The 19,275-nt window shown below is 39.3% G+C and overlaps 1 protein-coding gene across 1 annotated transcript in view; it reads left to right on the plus strand.

Annotated features, from left to right (window-relative positions):
- Positions 1-19,275, plus strand: part of LOC136357982 (pinopsin-like) — a 76,939-nt gene that overhangs the window by 52,546 nt on the left and 5,118 nt on the right. Inside the window, exon 3 of the mRNA XM_066313716.1 lies at positions 2,180-2,413. Coding sequence (XP_066169813.1) covers positions 2,180-2,413 — 234 coding nt within the window. The remainder of the gene's footprint in view (positions 1-2,179; positions 2,414-19,275) is intronic.

Genomic DNA, 19,275 nt, shown 5'->3' on the forward strand with positions numbered 1-19,275 from the left:
TCCTTGGTTAATATTTAATTTGTAGCACAGCTGCAGCTCATATTGGATCCTGGATTCATCTAGTCAGAGAAATTTCCCATTTTTCATGAAAAATTTAGTTCAAATAAGCAATACAGGATTGGACCATTATCTATTATTAATCCTTTTTTCAAGCTAAAGTAATTATAAAATAAATTGGTTACAGTCTTATAAAAAAAGTAGTCGCAAGTCTTCCCAGAAAGGATAGACTTTATTTTGTTCTGCCTTTTTGCAGAAAATCATTAAAAAACAATCAGGAAAAATACTTACTTGTTTTGGGCTGACTAAGTTAGTGTGTGTTTCATTTACAGGAACATTTCCACTGAAACTCTAGATCAAACCAAGCACTCTAAAAGCCTAGAGTCATAATGAACTAAAAAGAAACTTAACCATATTACTTTGCCTTCATATGTACCTTACACAGTCACATGTATGTGTTAAACTCACAATGTGATTCATAAACACATACATTGTGCAAAAAGAACCACACTACAAAGAGGTAGAAAAAGCTCTGACTTTCCTTGGCATGCATAAGGTATGTGTCAGACAACAGCAAATGACATTTGACTGGGATGGTTGGTGACTTCCACCTTTAACTGTGCTCCATTCATTTACCTGTATCAGTTTAAACCTATTGGTTTACTTTATTATTATTATTATTATTATTTGATTAAGTAAAGTTTGGATGTGTTCTATTACACAGAGCTGCTTTTTAGCTTATTTATGTTTGTAGTTTTACATGGGCTTAATTCCCCTGGGTACAATTTACTCTCAAGTGTTGCATTTGAGAGGCAAAAATACCTTAAAGTGGTCATAAATTAGATTTGGCTGAGTACAAGGCTCAATCAATATAGTTTAAACATTTGAATAGTTCCTGAAGTCTTGCCGGCTTTGCTGGGTTTGCTAAACACACACGTGGGTAAAGCTGAGGAATTAACTATAACTTCAGGAGACTAGAATGCTGAGTCTCCATCTAGAGTTAGCAGAGAGGGAGTATCCAAAATTAACCTCCTTGCAGAGTTTCCTTTTCAATTTTAGGGAATGAGCTTGTTCCTCACTCTTACCACCAATGCACTCAGCTGCCCAAACACTGAAAAAGTATTCTGTAGTTGTCTGCAGAAAAATGTATTTACACCAAGGCTTACAAGTAAAAGTTGCCTGTTATTTTAATGTTAAAGCTTTATCTTTAACATTAGCTCTAGACTATCAAAGGGAATGATGCTTCAATCCAGAACAGGTCAAAGGAGAATAAATTTTGCAGCACAGATTATTAATACTTCCACAGCAGATTTGCCCTCACACTGAATTACTGGCAAATTCATGGTCACAAGATAGACTCTTGTATCCTCACTTTGAAACTGCTCATTTCCGTCTGCTTTTCCTGTTTAGCCAATTCTACTCCATTTCCCCAAAAACCCAATGAACCACAATGAATCAGCTTTCAGCACACTTTTATAAGAGCACAAAAACCTGTTTGTGATCATTATCAGGAGTGAAGCTCTTTTATCAAAATGGATAAGTCCCTGGAAGAAATCGTCTAGAAGGAAAGAATCGTACCACTTAAAAGTTCATCAAGTGATTCAGCAAGGCTTTTCTGGTGTCCCACTCCAAGTGTGACCATGGCTAACACTATGCCAGGCCAGCTGAGGCTTTATCCAGTGTTGAAAACATCCAAGGACAGAGACACTTAGCACAGTCCCAGTGTTGTTCTGCTTTTTCCACACCCTTAAGAGAAAATACTTCTGGTGGTTCAGTTGTGCTATGTAAATCTTCTTCATCTCAAGCAAGTTCTGTGTAGCAGCATAATTTGAATGAAAACATGATACATTTACACAAAATTCCATATCTTAAAAGCAACTGCAAATGACCTAACATCTAAGGACTAGATGCTTTGTCACTTTTCCATATTTGCTCCAACCTCCACTGGCACTCTGGTTTATGCTGGCATGCAGTGTGGTCTCTGCAGAGACCTAGTGCCTAATGGAGATGATGAAAGGCTTTTCCCTGTATTCAATCATTTTGGGGTTTGCATTTGTTTTGCTTCTGGAGCTACAGTGTTGATTGTTATTGCTGATCCAAGACCAATAGTCCCAGGCTGTTCATGCAGCCAATCCAACAGCTCTGCTTGTTAAATTTTCTCTCTTTTTAAACCTTTCCCTAGGTTGGAAAAATCCACAAGAATGCAGCCCGCAAAAGAGAATACCACGTCCTGTTCATGGTGATCACTACAGTTATCTGTTACCTGGTGTGCTGGATCCCATATGGGGTTATAGCATTACTTGCAACATTTGGCAAGCCAGGTGCTGTGACTCCAGTTACAAGCATCATACCTTCCATCCTAGCAAAAAGCAGCACTGTTTGCAATCCCATTATCTACATACTTATGAATAAGCAGGTAAGACATGCATTATTTTTAAACTGTATTTTCTTCAGAGTCCATCAGATATTCTTGACCATTGTGACTACCAGCCTTATAGATGTATCTTTAAGGACATTGAAAGCTTGTCCAAACAATACTACTGGAGCCTTGGGGTGGAAGTGTTTGCAAACAGCACATTGCTAGACAGGAAGAACGGAAAAACGTTTGCTTACTGACATTTCGTATATTTTTCTGAGGCCACACTGGGTATTAATTTGTATCCTTCAGAGTCAGTTGCCAAGGGTATTTACAAGAAGAATACTCAAGCATTTGGTGAGGTTGGGGAGTGGGGGGAACAACAGACAAGGAGATGAAGGGATTTCATGACCTTGCAAACAAAATAAAGGAGACCATTTGCAAATACCATTTTCATGATAGATCCCCTTGAAACCAGATATCATTGCATTTACTGTTTTTGTGGACATCTACATCCTTACTGTTAAATTCACAGTTCAGCTACATGCCAAAATAGATACTTAATTTTGTCTCATGAGCACCAAGGCATATTCTAAAATGCCTACATCCAGTTCAGGTCCCTCATTCCTATAAATGCCATTTTCAGTACTCAAAAGAGAGCTTCTTAATGTTTCTGTGTTGACAATTCTGACTCTAAAGTTTGATAATGGTAGATCTGGAAGTTTTACGTGCTTAACAGTAGAAAATCTGAAAAAATATGCATAGTTTATGAGAACTTTTTTTTTATTAGATTATGTGTTAGAGGTTGTTCTCAATTTTCTTTGTTCATTATGTCCATTACACTATGACAAAGCAAAGAAATACCCTTCATCTTTTCTTGCTCAGTGTGTGCTGAAGCCCACCATTAGTATTTATCCACAGCAGTATAATATTATTATGGAGCTAAGAGAAGAGGTAAATGTAACAGCTAAATATATTCAAGTTTTGCCACAGCCTGAGATCATTCGTGGCCTGCTTGACCTAACCTAAATTTCTTAAACAACAAAAGAATCTACTCTTGGAATTTGAGGGAAATAGTCTCAAGCAGGCTGTGAAACCTCCAGAAGTCAGAAGGAAAAAGTTCTATTGCCTTCCCCAAGACCAGGGCTTCATTTGAACAGTCTAGTTTGAGCTGACATTGAAGCAAATAAAACATTCCATTTGAAAAGTGTTAATGCTGAACAAAACCAGTAATTTTTCCCCCTTACCATTTACAATTCTTATGAAAACTTCTCAACAACATCATCTGTCTTCCTTCTTTATTCTCGGAACACTTTGACTGAGGTCCCTGACTGAGAGATAATCTGATTGTGCTTTGATCACTGGAGCAGGTGATATAATATTGATAGCAGATACATTTTGGCATTGTCTTCACACATGGAGATGTGATGAGCCACCCTAAAGGGGAGGAGCTTGGTCAGATTTGGGATAGATGCTTTTTACTAATCATACCAAAATTATAGTTAATGTGCAGCATTAACCTGCAGCTCTCCCCTGTGACACTGTGTATTAGCAGTGAAAAGAATTGGTTTTAACTGGCACTGAGAAATATCCTTCACTCAAAAAGGTGAAACCCATCCCTTTGTCTGTTCCTCCACTTTTCAGAACAGGAACAATAGTAACACCCCCATTCAGTGCATCGCTGGTGTTCTTGGCACCTCTATAGTTGTTCTCACACTTCCTTGTAAATTTAACACCTCAGGAAAAGAAGTTGTTAATCTTCCTGGCACTCAGCTTTCCTGGTCTTCATGCTTAGCTGAGAATTGTCACGGAAGGCTGGAGCCTCCCAACACAGAAATTACCTGGCCTGCATTTTTCACAGTTCTGTTTGCAGATGTGAGGTACCACAGTAGGGCATTTACTCCTGCACTTTATAAACACGCAGAACATACGGCATAATTTTAACTCTCTATGTAGAAGTGTTTTTGCTCTGGGAAATGACCTGAAGATTGGAAAATGGTGTTGGTTGACTGCAGCTGTGGTGTTAGCTTCCAGCTGTCATAAATCTGTGTAGAGTATTGTGGAACTATCAGCCTCTCAGTCAGCTTTAAAACCCATCCTACAGAGCACATCTTTAAATTAACTCTCAAGAAGTCCCTAAGTCACTTTCATGGTCTAGAGAGAAAGAGTTTTGTCTTTGGCATTGCCTACTGCACTGACCTGAGGTGGTAAATCACTGAGGAAAATAGTGAATTTCATTCCAGCTGCAAGAACTCCCTCAGATGGGATGGCGTGAGGTGTGCTGCTGTCCCTCTTCCTGTGCTGTCCTCCAGGAGGAGAGAAGAGATGCGCTGTTTAAGCTGGATTGTTACTGGGCTCATAACATGTCAGGCAGACAACAAGATCCACTGACAAAACTAAAAACTAAAGCCTGAGACCAAACGAGGCTGGAGTGAAGTTGGAGGAGACAGTGAAGGAGATTCCATTTTCCCTGTTCTCTCTTTATGGAAGGCTCTTCTAGCTCTTGGCAAAGTGACTGTGTGTGCCTGGGGCAGCTTCCCCAAAAGTCAGGTCCCAAAAAGGCCAAGTACCTGGGCAAGGTCAGCATGCTTACAATTTCAGTGCATCAGTCCTTTATAGTTATATAGTTAATGTAGTTGTGCAGATTTTGTGTCATCTTCTCCTACCTCTCTCAGTGTCTTTTATTCTCATTACACATCCCTGTCAAGTTCCCATTGTTCAAACTTCCACCCAATGCAGCCACCCCAAACAGATTTTTAATGACAGCTCGACTACCTTCTTTCACCACAGTGGTGCTGACAGAAACCTGCTCTTTCACATGTTACATGCAAGCAAGTATTAAGCATTCACCCAGGAGATATGGAGCTCCCCTGTAGCCATGGGTTTGCTGCCGAGGAGGTGATTGCTGGGAGAATCCTGCTGTTGTGTGTCCAACAGAACAGCACAGGAACCCCAACACAGAAATGCCTTCTGGCTGGTATAACTGTGCATGAGGACAAAGAAACAGGGATTATTAGCTGGATAGCCTGATGGTGTGGCAGCCTCAGAGGTTAACCTTGTTTTACATACCAAAATTCATTTTTTATTGACATAGAAATCAAGGTACTAATAATGAGTGTTCAAGAAGGTGTGGTTATGGATGAGATCACAGTGAGACTGAGTGAATCTCCACTCACTATTTCACATTATTTGAAGACAGCTTTCAGAGAAAATAGAAATTTGCTGTATTGCTACTTACAGCCAAATTTAAGTCAAGTTTAAACCTGTATCACTTACTGATCTAGAGAACCCATTGTTTGTAAACTACCAATCAGATTACAAATCACAGTCTTTGCTGAAGCAAAATAGCCTTGTTCCCCTGCAGCTCATGAGCTTTACACTAATTTCTTTCACATTTTTTTGCTGCTCAGATAGTGCACCTCAGTCTTCTTGGACTACTGAAACTTAGGCTAACACATCTAATACTCTATTGCGTATTACAATTGCAGAAAAAGTCCACCCAAACTATGTGATGTGCTAATTCTGCTGTCAGAAAGTGCCTCTGAGCAAAATAAACAGGGAGAGTGTAAGGAAAGGGATATATTAAATGTGAATATAAGTCCCTGATTAGTGATTTGATTTCTAGTATTAAAATTCTTGTATTAAAATCATTGCACTTCTAAAAAATAGGTGACCCTGTCATTTCCCGCCAAGGATCTTGAGAAGTGATGCTCAAAAGAATATACACACTTACTTGAAAGTCTACTGTGACCTTTCAAAATTTATCATGTAATGGAGCATGGTGGATAAGGGAGAAATTAAGGAGAAAGAATGATATAACTAAGCCAAGTACAAAGACTTTTTTTTTTCCTGAAGAGATTTGAACAATAATGATAATGATGTACTTAGAGAGTGTTCCTCAATGAGACCTGGGCCCAACATCACTCATCAGACACCTCCCAGGTGCCTCTGCTGTGGCTCTGACAGTCCCCAGGAAGCAATGCCACCTCCTCTTACCTAATGAGAGGCTTGTTGCTCAGGCCAGCCTCCTCTTCCAGGGCCTTTGTGGAACTTCCCAGCTGCCAGACGAATAACAAAGAGTCTTTCTGTCCATAATAATGATCTATTTGTTCTCTATATATGCAGTTTTCTAGCAACCATTTTCAGTCCTTCTTGATCTTACCTTTTGCACTGAACAGGGAGAAATGCATATGAGCTTTGGGAAAGGGAGATACACATGACTGTGATAAAAAAAAAATAAATAACCTTAACATTCCTCCACTGGCTGTTGTAACAGCTGTATTGTCAGTCATGTTTCATGGGGTATTTCACAGTTTTCAGCATTTCCAACAAAAGGTAATGGCTCATTTTTAAAGTTGAAGGAATACGTGCATAAGTTAACAGTGTATTTTATAAGCTACTTGTTTTCATGTTTGGAAAGCTAGGATATTTTAGCTGTGTGAGAACACAAAACCACGGATCCAGAAAGACAGTATGCAATTCGGGGACAATTGGGCCAAACCTCATTTTATACATAAATTGGGACACATCTATTAAGTCCTGAAAAGAGTCCTTGTTTGCTTAGTTCAAACCTTTGACAGGTTTGTGGACTTACAATAAAATTTATTATCTTGTTATAATTTTTCATTGAAATTCACATAGATTTCAATACTCATGTTCTGCTCTTTTTTTCCTCTCTTCTCTGGTAGCTAAGCTGTCTTTGAGTAATTAATAGTCCAAATAGCATGGCACACCCAAGCTCTTCAGTTGAAAATAGGTCAAGTCAAAATGATCTCTTACTGCAAAATACTCTACTGTAGTGCAGCTCAGAAATGTTTTGACTTTCCTTCTCTACCAACATGTAGTGTTATGACTTTTTAAAGCAGAGGGGCAAAGAGAAGAAAGGTCTCAAGGGCACCTTTGCTGCTGTCATAAAGTATAATTACATTTCACATAGTAAGTTTAAAATTACTTTTGGATTTTCTCTTGCAGCTCATGACAAAAAGATCAGTTCAGGTAAATAATGGGCATTTAACTAGGGTCCCAAGCAACCCCAACCAGACTTCATACTATCCCAGGCATGGGATATCCTTTCATACACCTTGTCTATGTTGACATGTTCTGCCTGTCCTAAACTGGCTTCAATATCACAAAAGGGTTTAGAGCTTTCTTCTTTTACACCCAGGGCAAAACTAGGAAGCAGGAAGCCAGACCACCTCTCACGCATGCAAAATATTGAATAAAGTAGAAAACTAATGCAGATGAATGATGAAGAGAAATACAGGATAGGCACATGTTTTAAACTATATAATGATTTTCAATTTATGACTAGGGAATGCATTAATGGAAATGAAATCCAGTTAAAAAATCCTTCTTCTGGAAGACACAGAAATTGAAGGGTAGCAATATCTCTTTAATATATTAGATGCTGTTTAAAATAAGATTTAATGTCTCTTCCTATAGTCCCCTTCTTATAGCAATAGAGAAACACGAGGTTTCACAGAAGTGGCAAGAGACCTACCTCCACATTAGACAGGGAAATAAATGGGTCGGAAACCAAGGGGAAAATGCAGTGAGCAGGGTTTGTAGCAAAGACAGTGGGATCCTTCTGTAGTCCATAGCCACCCTGCAAAAGAAAACAAGCACTTCTGAAAGGAGAATAGAGGACACTCCAGAGAGAGTGAAGCTGAGGTGTTGAATTTGGAGGGACTAGTATGGCAAAAACGGAGAAGGAGGGCCCAATATTGTCTGGCATCCTCATCGAGCAGTAGGAGGATTGAACGCACCCTTGGATGACACCAAACCGAGTGATGCCCATTATGTGCTTGAGGGAAGAGATGCCATCCACAGGGACTTTTACAGCCTTGAGGAGTGAGCCTCAGCAAATGCAATGAACTTCAACAAGGTCAAGTGCCCCTGGGTCCTGCCCCTGGGTCAGGGCAACCACCAGTATCCATACAGAGTGGGGAATAAATGGACTGAGAGCAGCCCCTCTCAGTCCAAGTGGAGAAAGACTTGGCAGTACTAGTGAGTGAAAAGCTGGACATGACCTGTCAATGTGAGCTTGAAGCCCAGAAAGCCAATTGCATCTTGGGCTGCATCCAAAGCAGCCTGGCCAGCAGGGCCTCTCTACCCTGCTCTGCTCAGGCTCCACCTTTGGTACTGCATCCAGCTCTGGGCTCCCAGCACAGGAAAGACATGAACCTGTTGGAGAAAGTCCAGAAAAGGGTCCTGATAATGGTCAGAGGGCTGGAAGTCTTTTCCACTGAAGAAAGGCTTGAGAAAGTTTGTGTTGCTCAGCATGTTGTAGAGAAAGCTTGGAGGAAATCTTCTTGTGGTTTTTTGATACCTAGAGGGGGCTTATAAAGAAGACACATGGAGGCTTTTCACCAGGGTCTGTAGTGACAGGAAAAGGGGCAATGCTTTTAAACTGAAAGAAGGTAGATTTACACGGGATATAAAAAAGTGGTTTTCTTGGGGGGTGTTTGTTTGTTTTTATAATGAGGATAATAAGACAGGTTGTCCAGAGAAGCGTGGATACCCTGTGGATAGTACCTTAAATTGTTCAAGGCCAGGCTGGACCGGGCTTTGAGAAACACAATCCTGTGAAAAATGTCCCTGTCCATGGCATGGTGGTTGGAACTAAATGATCTTTAAAGGTCCCTTCCAACACAACTCATGATACCATTCTATGATACAGGAAGTAATCTTTTCATATAACATATGTAATAGGTCTTTTCTTATCTCTTCCCCTTATTCTCTAAACTTAGATGGACTAACCTATTTATTCAAAGGTTTGATCAGTGTAATTTAGAATAAGCCCCCGAGGCATGATGTAGGTAAGCATTTTGTTATATTTGGACCAGCCACATTTCAAAACAAAAGTATCTCACTTTAAGAGGTCATGTCCATTCTAGTGCATCTTCATTGTGATTAGCTTAGAGAAGAGGGAACGTTGCCTCAGCTGCTTCCTGACAATGTTGTAGGCCATGCTGGTCAACAAAAGGGATCAGAGTCACACTCACCCTGGTGGAGACAGGGAAATAAATCAGCATAATTGCTGAATCAATGATTGAATGACAGGAGATTTATGCTGCTGCCTGTTTGAGGGCCAGCAAGGAAATAGCTTTAGGGGAAGACTCGACCTCTAGAATTATTGTCACTACCTAAAAGGCAATAAAACAACAAACTGTTTAAGGATTCAGATAAACTGTAGGGTTACACATTTCAAATTTTCTCCAGTAAAGGGAAAACAGCTTCAGTCAAATAGTTTGTCCTTGCCTATCATGATCTCATGATCAACCTACAGCTGTGCTGCAGTTTAAGAACTTCATTTACAATCAGCTGTTTTTCATACACTTCCACCTGTAACATTAAACCTGCAGGATAGATCAATAGATAAATGGAAATTACCAGTATTCAGAGGTTACTGTAGAGCAAGAAATATGGTATGTTCACAGCTAAGGAAAAGGTGTTAAGATTTTTGTAAGCAAGGTCCCTTGGTAGCCTCATTGCTCTTGCAAGCAGACATCATAGGAAGCTCAGCCAAAGTGGTGTTTCCCTGCTGGCTTCACAGGTACATCTGTCCTCAAGGAAGAGTCTGGACAGTCACGAGCTCAGCCAGTCCTAAGAGAAATACAGGGGGGAAAAGGACAATCAAATTCAACAGATGAAAAAGTATTGAAAAAGTAAGTGTAACCCTGGCAGTGACAGAGCCTCTAATTTTCCTCTCCTGTTCAATAACTGAGTAATATTTAATCATATGGTAGTGGCATAATACTAAAATTTAATTCAGAGCAGGACTTTTTTTTCCCTACATATTGTGTCAGTTGAGATTACTTCTCAGAGTTTTACTGTGTGTACCAGGCATATATTTGCAGTCATGTATCTTGCTACGAATTGAAGCAACAATTGTTTCAGATTAGATAGATGGAGAAAAAACAAAATGAGTTTTCCTAGACAGAGAATATTTTTCAGCATTTATGTAACCTCCACTAAAAATATTTTAATTGAGTTAATCCTTGGTATCCTTGAAAAGCATATGAACATCATCATTTTAGTCTTACAGCAGGAGAAATTTGAGGATTAAAGGTTAAATCAGTGCTCAAACCCTCATGGACTTGCTTGGCAATTCTAATTCAAATCTGTAGAACTTTATTCTATGATTTTATCCTGATGTCCTGCTTCCTCCGGGGCAAAAAAAAAATCTGCTGTACTCAAAGAGATAATCATTGCCACAGTATAGAAAATACAATATAAAACTGTACCGGGCCTGTAATTCATTAGAATAATCCCCTTTGCATTATGAACTGCATCACTTAATGCAATTCAGAAATCTGACTGTGCCCAAGTGAAAATAAATTTGAGGTTCATTGTCTTTTGAAGTAGAAGCTATTACAGAGCTTTGTTCCCCTGATGTTTAGTATAATAAATGCTCTCAAACTAAATTTATTTGTAGCTGGTTTATAAACCTTTATTCCTCAAAAAGCCCTTCTTCTTTGGTAGTCACCTTTTCTTCATATTGGGACACCATAAACAGATCACTTTCTACCCCCACATTGCTAGTGTGAACTAGTTAATTATTTTCATAATCTCATGTTCAAAACAAATATTCAAATTATAATTTTGGCACTCGTGCTTGAAAGTAATTATTTCATTTGGGAAACTTTTTAGGCATTCACTGGATGTTAGTAGAGAACCAACACCCCAGTGTCTTACGAGTTATTTCTTGTTTCTGTCTTGTTTTCAGTGTTTAATGCTCTTGATTACCTTCAGAATCTGAACTGAAAACAAGAACATCAGCTCTACAGTGACTTCCTAAGTCCTTTTATCTAAATTAGAACCAGATTTTCAGAAATGGGTGTATAGAAATAGGCAGGGATCTGCTACATAAGGTATTGTATGCTGAGACTTTATGGATGACCCTGTGTCAAATGTAATGTTCTAACCCTTCAGGAAAAATACTTACTCAAGACTTTACAACTTCACCCAAGGCTTTACAGGACTTCTGTGTTTGCTGGCTTTAGGCCAATAGGAATTCGCTACAAGTAGGATTCAAACGTTAACCAAAAACTTCTATCACTTGTCTTCCTTTTCACCTTCACCACTCTTCCCCTCTCTCACAGAGAGCATCAACTTCAAAATCGAGTAATTTCTATGTGAGTTAGGAAAAAAGAAACAAACAAAACCAGGCACTTTTGTAACCTGTTAGTCAGTTTCCCGGTAAAGCATTTTCTCAGTGTGAAATGTGGCTTCTTCAATATTAGAGAAGCTGTTAATTTTGCCAATTTTATTTTCAGCAGGGAAAAAAAAAAGGACATTTCAGCTCAGATCTCCATGCTTAAGCTTCTACACCCTGGTTCTTGTCAAAAGTATCTTCAATGAAAAACACTGTTCTTCACTCAGCAGATCAAGCTCTTTTCCCAGACTGCATTCCCAATATGCAGGAACAGCAGTGGCTCAGGAAGGGGGAAGAAATGCAGTGAAATGTAGCCCAGCACAGTGATCTAATTTGTAGGGGAACAGTCAGAATGAAGCTGAACTATAGATCCATAAAGATATCTACATGTAACTGGATATTTTGATAGTTCTCGGTTTTGTCTGGACTTTTTTGATTATTTGTTTTTGTTTTGCGCAATATGAGAAAGAAATTATAGAAGAAATAAAAATTCTATTAGAACAGAAATTCTGATTTCTCAGCCCAGTGGTACTGTTATTGCATTGCTTACACATAAAACCAAACAACTGCTACTAAAACACAGTCACAAATCAACCCCCTCTCAGTAATTTCTAATTCTGCCTTGGGTAAAATCAATACCTAATTGCCTGCAAACCAAGATAAAAGTAAAACCCAGGGAAGACTTAGTCCTCATCTTTTATACCCACCACTTACTATCCTGTGGCTCTCATTTCTTGAAAAAATAACAAGTGCCCTTGTCCAGCAGTAGAATGCTTATCTGGCAATTAAAAGATTCTTCCAGCATTCCCATGTCACAGAATTTCCTGTATCTCATTCATAGCAATAGATGGAAATATGATTTTGGGCAACAGAAGCAACAGGGCAGGTGGTCAGGAAATCTGAGGGAGAAGGCTTGTAAGAACTTATGTTTTAGGCAGAGGTAGAATTAACTGGTGCTAAGGAAGAAGAATCAGTATGCCAAATCCCCAAGAGCTGCTGAAGTTTCTGTGTGTGTGACTTAGCAGAATGCAAGTGACCAACCCTCAAGCAGAAAGACCCTGAGAAATTCACAAGGAAAGATAGCCATTGGTATTTTACTACAAAAATAACCTCATGGAAAGAACACTTTGGATTTCCTTGTGCAGTGTTCTGTGTTTCAGCCTTAATGAGGCTCTGTAAGGAACATCTGGAAGATCTGCTTTCCCTAAAGGTGTTACGTACATAGCCAAAGATGGGCAGTCATAACTTACCCCTCTCAAAAAAACAACAACAACAACCCCATCCAATCACAAAAAAACCCCTGCCCCAAACAAAATAAGATCACATTTCTCCAAATATTTAATAATGTGCTATATTCATAGCAAGATTGGAGCAGGAATATACCAGCATACACCCATCACAGTCAGCTGGAGTCTTTATTTTAATTCATTTGGGGTTATCTAGAGCCCATGGCTGAAGAACTGAAAATACAAGAAAAAACTGGGTCAGGAGAACAGCATATTGACTATAAATAAACACATAGATTTTTCAAGTGTCAAAATACTTCTCATTGTAATGCTTTGAACTTCCAGCAAAATGCCAGTTATTTTAAAATGATCTGGAGTCACTCGTCCCATATTATGGTGGTAATAGACCCTTCATTTCATCACATGAAGTAGAATGTTACTGTCGGGACTGGTAAATATGCTGCTGTCTCTGTTAGTCAGGATCCATCAATCACACTGCAGAACCCTAAACAATTCTAACTTATGAAATGGGAATAGGAAACACAGGGAGGATCCATTTTGTTGCTATTCACTGAAGTTCCTCATGTTGCTTTAGGAAAGTCTCCCTAAGTTTCTTTTAGGTAGGAGGAATTAACTTCACATGCTACTTGTATTGTATACTGTATGGGGTTCAGTAGCCCTGTGTAAGGCCAGGGAAGAGCATTTGTGAGATAAATATGACAACTGGTCTGTTTTTCCCACAGTGATAAACCCATTGAAAGCAACCATGTGCTGTCTTAAACCAGTGTGCATTGAAGACACAGTAGCATTGTTAATATTTGCTTTCATGTGCATAATCAATTCCTTTGAAGTTCAGCAGCCATGCTGATTACACTGAAGTATGGGCAAAGAAAAGTTTCTCTCTGTTTCCTCTGACAAAATAACTATCCATACTTTATGATCCCTTCAGCTTTGATCTCTCACTTTGCTAACTTTATATGAGAGTACATGCTTCATGAGGACTTATCTAAAAGGAGTATTTTAAAATAGCTATCTGAATAGCATGTTGTAACCATGAAAATAAGGCAATATTTCTCAAACATGGTATGTGTTTTGTTGTTTCTGCCTTCCTTGCTCTTCTACCATGGAACAACTTTGTTAATATTATTTTGTTAACAGCTTAAACATTTTCTTCTTATCTCTACTTCTTGGGATGCTACAACTGCCCATTAAAATGGCTAATGTCCTGTCAGCTACATTCAGTCCCATACATTTGTAAAGTCTAAATTAGGTCCATCACATAGCTTATAATTTCCTTTGTATAGATAAAAGAAGCACTGGAAATAACTGAAAAACAACCCAACACTTCCAAAGAGGAATATTGCTAGGGGAGAAAAGCAATGTTGCTTGATCCAGTTGGAAGCATCAGCTAAGACTCCTATCCCTTTTTACTGAAAAAACAGGCTCAGAGACAGGTCCAGAAGCAAACCTTCCCCACTTTTCCTTTCTGGTCAGGATACAGCACAAATCTCGGGGTTTATGTGCCTCATGGGCAGTAAGGTTGGGTCTATGGGTAGACCTCTGGCACTTTTAGCTTACCCAGGACACATGTTGCATGTTTCTTGCCTTAATTTGCCAAAAATTCTTAGTCCAAAGTGTAGATACTTTAGATCGAGAAGGCTGCCTAGTTTACAAAACATCAGACAACTCCTAAGTCATGAACTCTTAACTTCTTCAGGCACGCTGAGTCATGTTTCCTACAATTGCTATCACTAAACAATGCTTAAAAGATAAAACAAAGCCTTCTAGATTTACACAAACCAAAACAACCCAGAATGGCCCAAATCTCTTCCATTAGCAACACTCCCACCCCCTGCCCCCAGGGCCCCACCTGCACAGGAGACATCCCTGCTGCACATGGTAGCAGCAGTGCAGGATGCAGCCAGTACAACCCATCCATCAGTGCTCCAGGGTGGAAAACAACTACTGTGTTGAAGGTGGGGCTGTAAAATATTTTAATCAGGCAGCTCACTTGCAGTCAGACAACTGTCTGGGACCAAGGTAATTAACAGCGGCTGACACAGCCTGGAGTCAGCACTGGCAGTACTTTTCCCCTCTGGCTGCTTCCATAGAATCAAGGCATGCTGCCTTCCCTAACTCTCAGGGTTTCTGGAGTCCTCTCACAAGCGTGTAAGAAATTGTTGCTACAGTAATTATCCCCTACCTGTCAGCATCTTGGAACCAAGAGGAAATTTGATTTGTATTTGTCTATGTGCAGAAACAGGCCACCAGAGGAAATAGGTTTTCTCATTTCAGTTACCATACAGATGACTATAAGCACAGGGAGGGGGTTCAGAGTGTAGCAGTGTAACCTGTTAGTCTTTTTTCAGCTACGTTTGTGGTGTTCATTTGTTTACAAAGAAGCTGAACTCCAGCAAAAGTCTGTTCTTAACTCTACTATAATTCTTCATTTTAAGATCACATCCCAGCACACTGAACCTGACAGCAGCAATATGAGCACCAATGCGCTGAGCTGGGTTTCTTTCCAAATGTGCAGAAAAAATGTAAGTCAACAAAATGCCAAACCTAAATAAGTGACTATTAGGAAAAAGCAACAGTCCTGCCCATCTGTTATGGTACATCTTCTAGCTGTTTCTTTCTGTTTTCTTGGTGTCTTTCATAATTCCTTATCTCTCCTCCTAAGTTGTTCAAAGTCCCATCCAACCTGACCTTGAGTATTTCCAGGGATGGGGCATCTACCACCTCTCTGGACAACCTGTTGCAGTGTTCCATCATACTCATAATAAAAAATTTCTTTCTTATATCTAGTCAAAATCTATACTATTTTAGATTAAAAGCATTACTCTCTGTCCTATTGCTACGGACCCTACTAAAAAGCTTGTCCCATCTCTCTTGTAAATCCACTTTAAATATTGAAAGGCCACAATAAGGTCTCCTCAGAGCCTTCTCCAGGCTAAACAACCCTAAACAAGCCTTTCCTCAGAAGTGAGATGCTCAAGCCCTCTGACTTCTCTGTGGGTCTCCTCTGGATTTGCTCCATCAAGTCCATGTCCTTCTTATGCTGGAGGTCCCAGGTCTGGATGGCGTCTCACCAGAGCAGAGAGGGGGAGAATCACTTCAACCAGTTCATGCTGTACTCAAGACAGCGAGGTGAATTAAAAATCCCAAGATATGTCTTTCAGCCAGATCTCAACAAGCAAGCTAATAATGCAGATCATCAGACTAAAATTCCTGTATGAAGTTTCACCTGTCAATAGAACTATGCCCCTAAGAACTATTCAAGTGAAACACAGCTGGCTTCTGAGAAAAACAATAAAGGGTACTTCCAACAAAGGCATGTTGTTCAAAAAAAGGACAGTGCAATTTTGGGAATAAACCTAAACATGAGTTGCCTCCAAGGCTTCCTGAGATACTATAAGAAAGGTAATGTCACACCTCCTCTGGCTGTCCCTGCTAAAGAATAGTGTGTGAGCAAGATGTCCTCTGTACCCCCCACAATACAGTTCATGGATTTACACCTCCTACTGCGGTACAGTTTGAACGCACTGGGACAAGAATGTCCTCCCTGTGCCATGGAGAGTGAAGCTGACTGAGCATTTAATAGACAGAACACAGTGATCATATTTTCTTGTTAGTTTGTTAAATAAAAAAGGGCAGTTGCTGGATTTAAAAAAAATATCAATTAGTTGCTTCATTCATAGGTCCCAACATTCAGTTTATCCCCTAGAGCACCTCACTGATGAGAGCTTTCTGAGAGGTGCTCCTTGCATATCATGACAGTAACTAGCCCCTCAACATTGCCTGTCAGGAGGCAGTGATATACAAACGATGAGCTGGGTGATTACTGTCTGCCAGGAGTGTACATGACGGCAATCCAACTTTTATCATTCCACTAATGTGTAACCAACCTTCTTGTTGGCATGAACTCAAGATGAGTCCCTGGGATATTATCAGTGTTTAGCACCTCCACTGGCCCAACACAGGCTCCTCTGTAGTTCAAGAACTACCAAAAAGCAGCAGTATGCCCCACAGCCAAAAGATGTGAGCAGGCTTGCTGTGGTTGAATCATACAGTACTTCAACATAGATTGGATGGCAAGTTACCTTTTCCCTTTGGTAAGCTGTTTTTCATTTTAATTAATAATTTATTAAAAAGCCTGTTCTTCTCCCTTGAACACAACACTGTATTCTTTGAATGGGTAGCACAGGCATTTAGCTGAAGTCTATCAGCATTTCAAGTACATCACCAAGTTGTCAGAGCATGACCTCCATAGAGGGCTTGACAATCACAAGAAATTTACTGCTCAGAAATATACTGAATCCTAGCACATCTGCTTGGGTGTGCTACATGCTTACATGCTCACTTTAGAAAAAGCTGGTTTTAAAATATTTGCCTCTTTTCTGTAGTTTACTGTGATACCTCCTTGTCAGATTAGCTGTCCATTTCCATTTCAGATTTCATTGAAATTGCAGGCAGAACTGACAGGCACCTTCCCTATTTTGTTCCTCCTGCAGTTCAGTGTCATTCATTTAAGGCAATATGAAAAGACCAGTACTCCTAAGCAAATGAAAACAAATGTTTTATTTACAGGAAAAAATCTGTACACTGTGTATACATAAAAATATACAAAATCATAATAGAAAATATAAAAAGTGTTAAAATGTATACAAACACTGCTTAAAAATGTGACTCCTGTAAAATCTTAAGGTTTGTTATTAGAGTACACATTCATTTAAAAAAATCATCATACAAAATAATTTTCAAAGCTATTAAAAAAGTACACAGTCTATATTTGAATTGTTCAATGACTACATATTTTAAGAGTGATGAGATGATATGAAAAAAGTAAGGCTTTTACACACAACTCTTATTTCAAGAACAAAATTCTGAATCTGTTTGCTAAACCAGAGAGAAGACATCTGCACTGTCAAAATTCATTAAGTGATTCACATACTCCTGACACGGATACTTTAAATTTCAAACTGTTAAATCAGGTATCCTCCTTGTGTGTGAGAGGATAGACGCTGGAAAAGATTCAAATAATTTTAACAGCAGGCTTCTGAATTACCTACTTCAAAGCAGGATTTCATTTAAATATGCATCAACTTTAGAAAGCATGAAGGGAAAAATAGTAACCATTTATTGTTGCAGTCAATGCATTTAATACTCCTTTCATAGTACATCTGTGTCACTGTCCAAATGGCATTTTCCATCCTTAAAAACTTCTGAAGAGAAAAGAAATTTAAAACACCACTAGGGATTGCTCCACATGTGTTTTGAACTCCTGTTTAATTCAGTTTCCAAAATGACTGTGGCCAATCTGTGCAACCAGTGAGTGTAGACACTTATCTTCATTTTAAGAAAAAAACAACTCTTTTGGTTTTTCTGACTTTGGCAAGATATCTACAGCAACAAGTTCAGAATTCGGATGTCTTCACCAACGAAAGTGTGTTGACCAAAGACAAGCAATGCTTAAATTTAATTTATACAGTGAGTGTGTATTTATACATTAGTGTTTGTATCACCCCTCTCTCTCTTCAAAGGTACATCATGGTAATTTCACTGAACTTACCAGAGTCTCTATAGCATAAAACTGCACAACAAGGAAAAAAAAGATGTAGTAGCTTACTCCAAGGAAGAACTGAGCTGTGAGTTTATGCTGAGGTAATTTTAGAACTATAGAGGAATAGGACAAAAGAATGATTTTTTTTTCCAGTAGAAAGATTTTGGCTCAAAATAAGGCAAAATATTTTGTCATTTTTTCTTGATTAAACAAAAGAATACCTTGATTTAACCATCCAAAAATGAAAGCATAAAATGATAGAGCACCGCAAGCCAGAAAAGGTACAGAATTCACAGTGGGGAAAGAAGAGCATAATTCAATTCAGCATAAACTCAGCACATTTCCTTAAGCTGCTCCTGTGTTTCTGGTTTGTTTCAGTAACTGTTGTCCACAGCACCAGGGCACAGAAATGAGGCTCAATAGTGTTTGAAGGCAACTTGTCAGTAAAACTCCATAGATTTAAAGCCTGCAAATGCAAAGGAGCTGCTCAGGGGCCCAACAGCAGAGACAATTGCTTGGCTGATGATGCACCTCAAGAGGCATCAGGTTTATGCAAACCTCTCTTGTCTACGTGCTGTCCCACTCTGTTGGTGTGTGACAGCCACATGGGAGAGCTACAAAGTCATTCCTGTATCTATTCCCTGAAAAGTCCCATGATCTTGGTGAAAAAATACACTTCCTTTCACACTGCTGTATTTAACACGCATCTAAAACCAGCACTCTCACTCATTATTTTCAGAAGAGCCATGGTTCAGTGTTAATACACATTGACTGTTTTATATGTACTGAATACAGTTCTTTGCAAACATTTCCCTGCCCTCACAAGGGATGGGGGAATGCCCATTAATTCAAAAACACTTGTAGGGCTCTTATAAAAGCCAGCAATGCCAATGCCACAGAGAGTAAGAAGTGGTGAGAGGAGCACCTCTGCAGGTCCTTTACATTTCCCCTTTACTTCTGCCCCTTCTGCCCTTGC

Source organism: Sylvia atricapilla, chromosome 2 (genome assembly GCF_009819655.1).
Source record: "Sylvia atricapilla isolate bSylAtr1 chromosome 2, bSylAtr1.pri, whole genome shotgun sequence".
Classification (NCBI taxonomy): Eukaryota; Metazoa; Chordata; class Aves; order Passeriformes; family Sylviidae; genus Sylvia; species Sylvia atricapilla.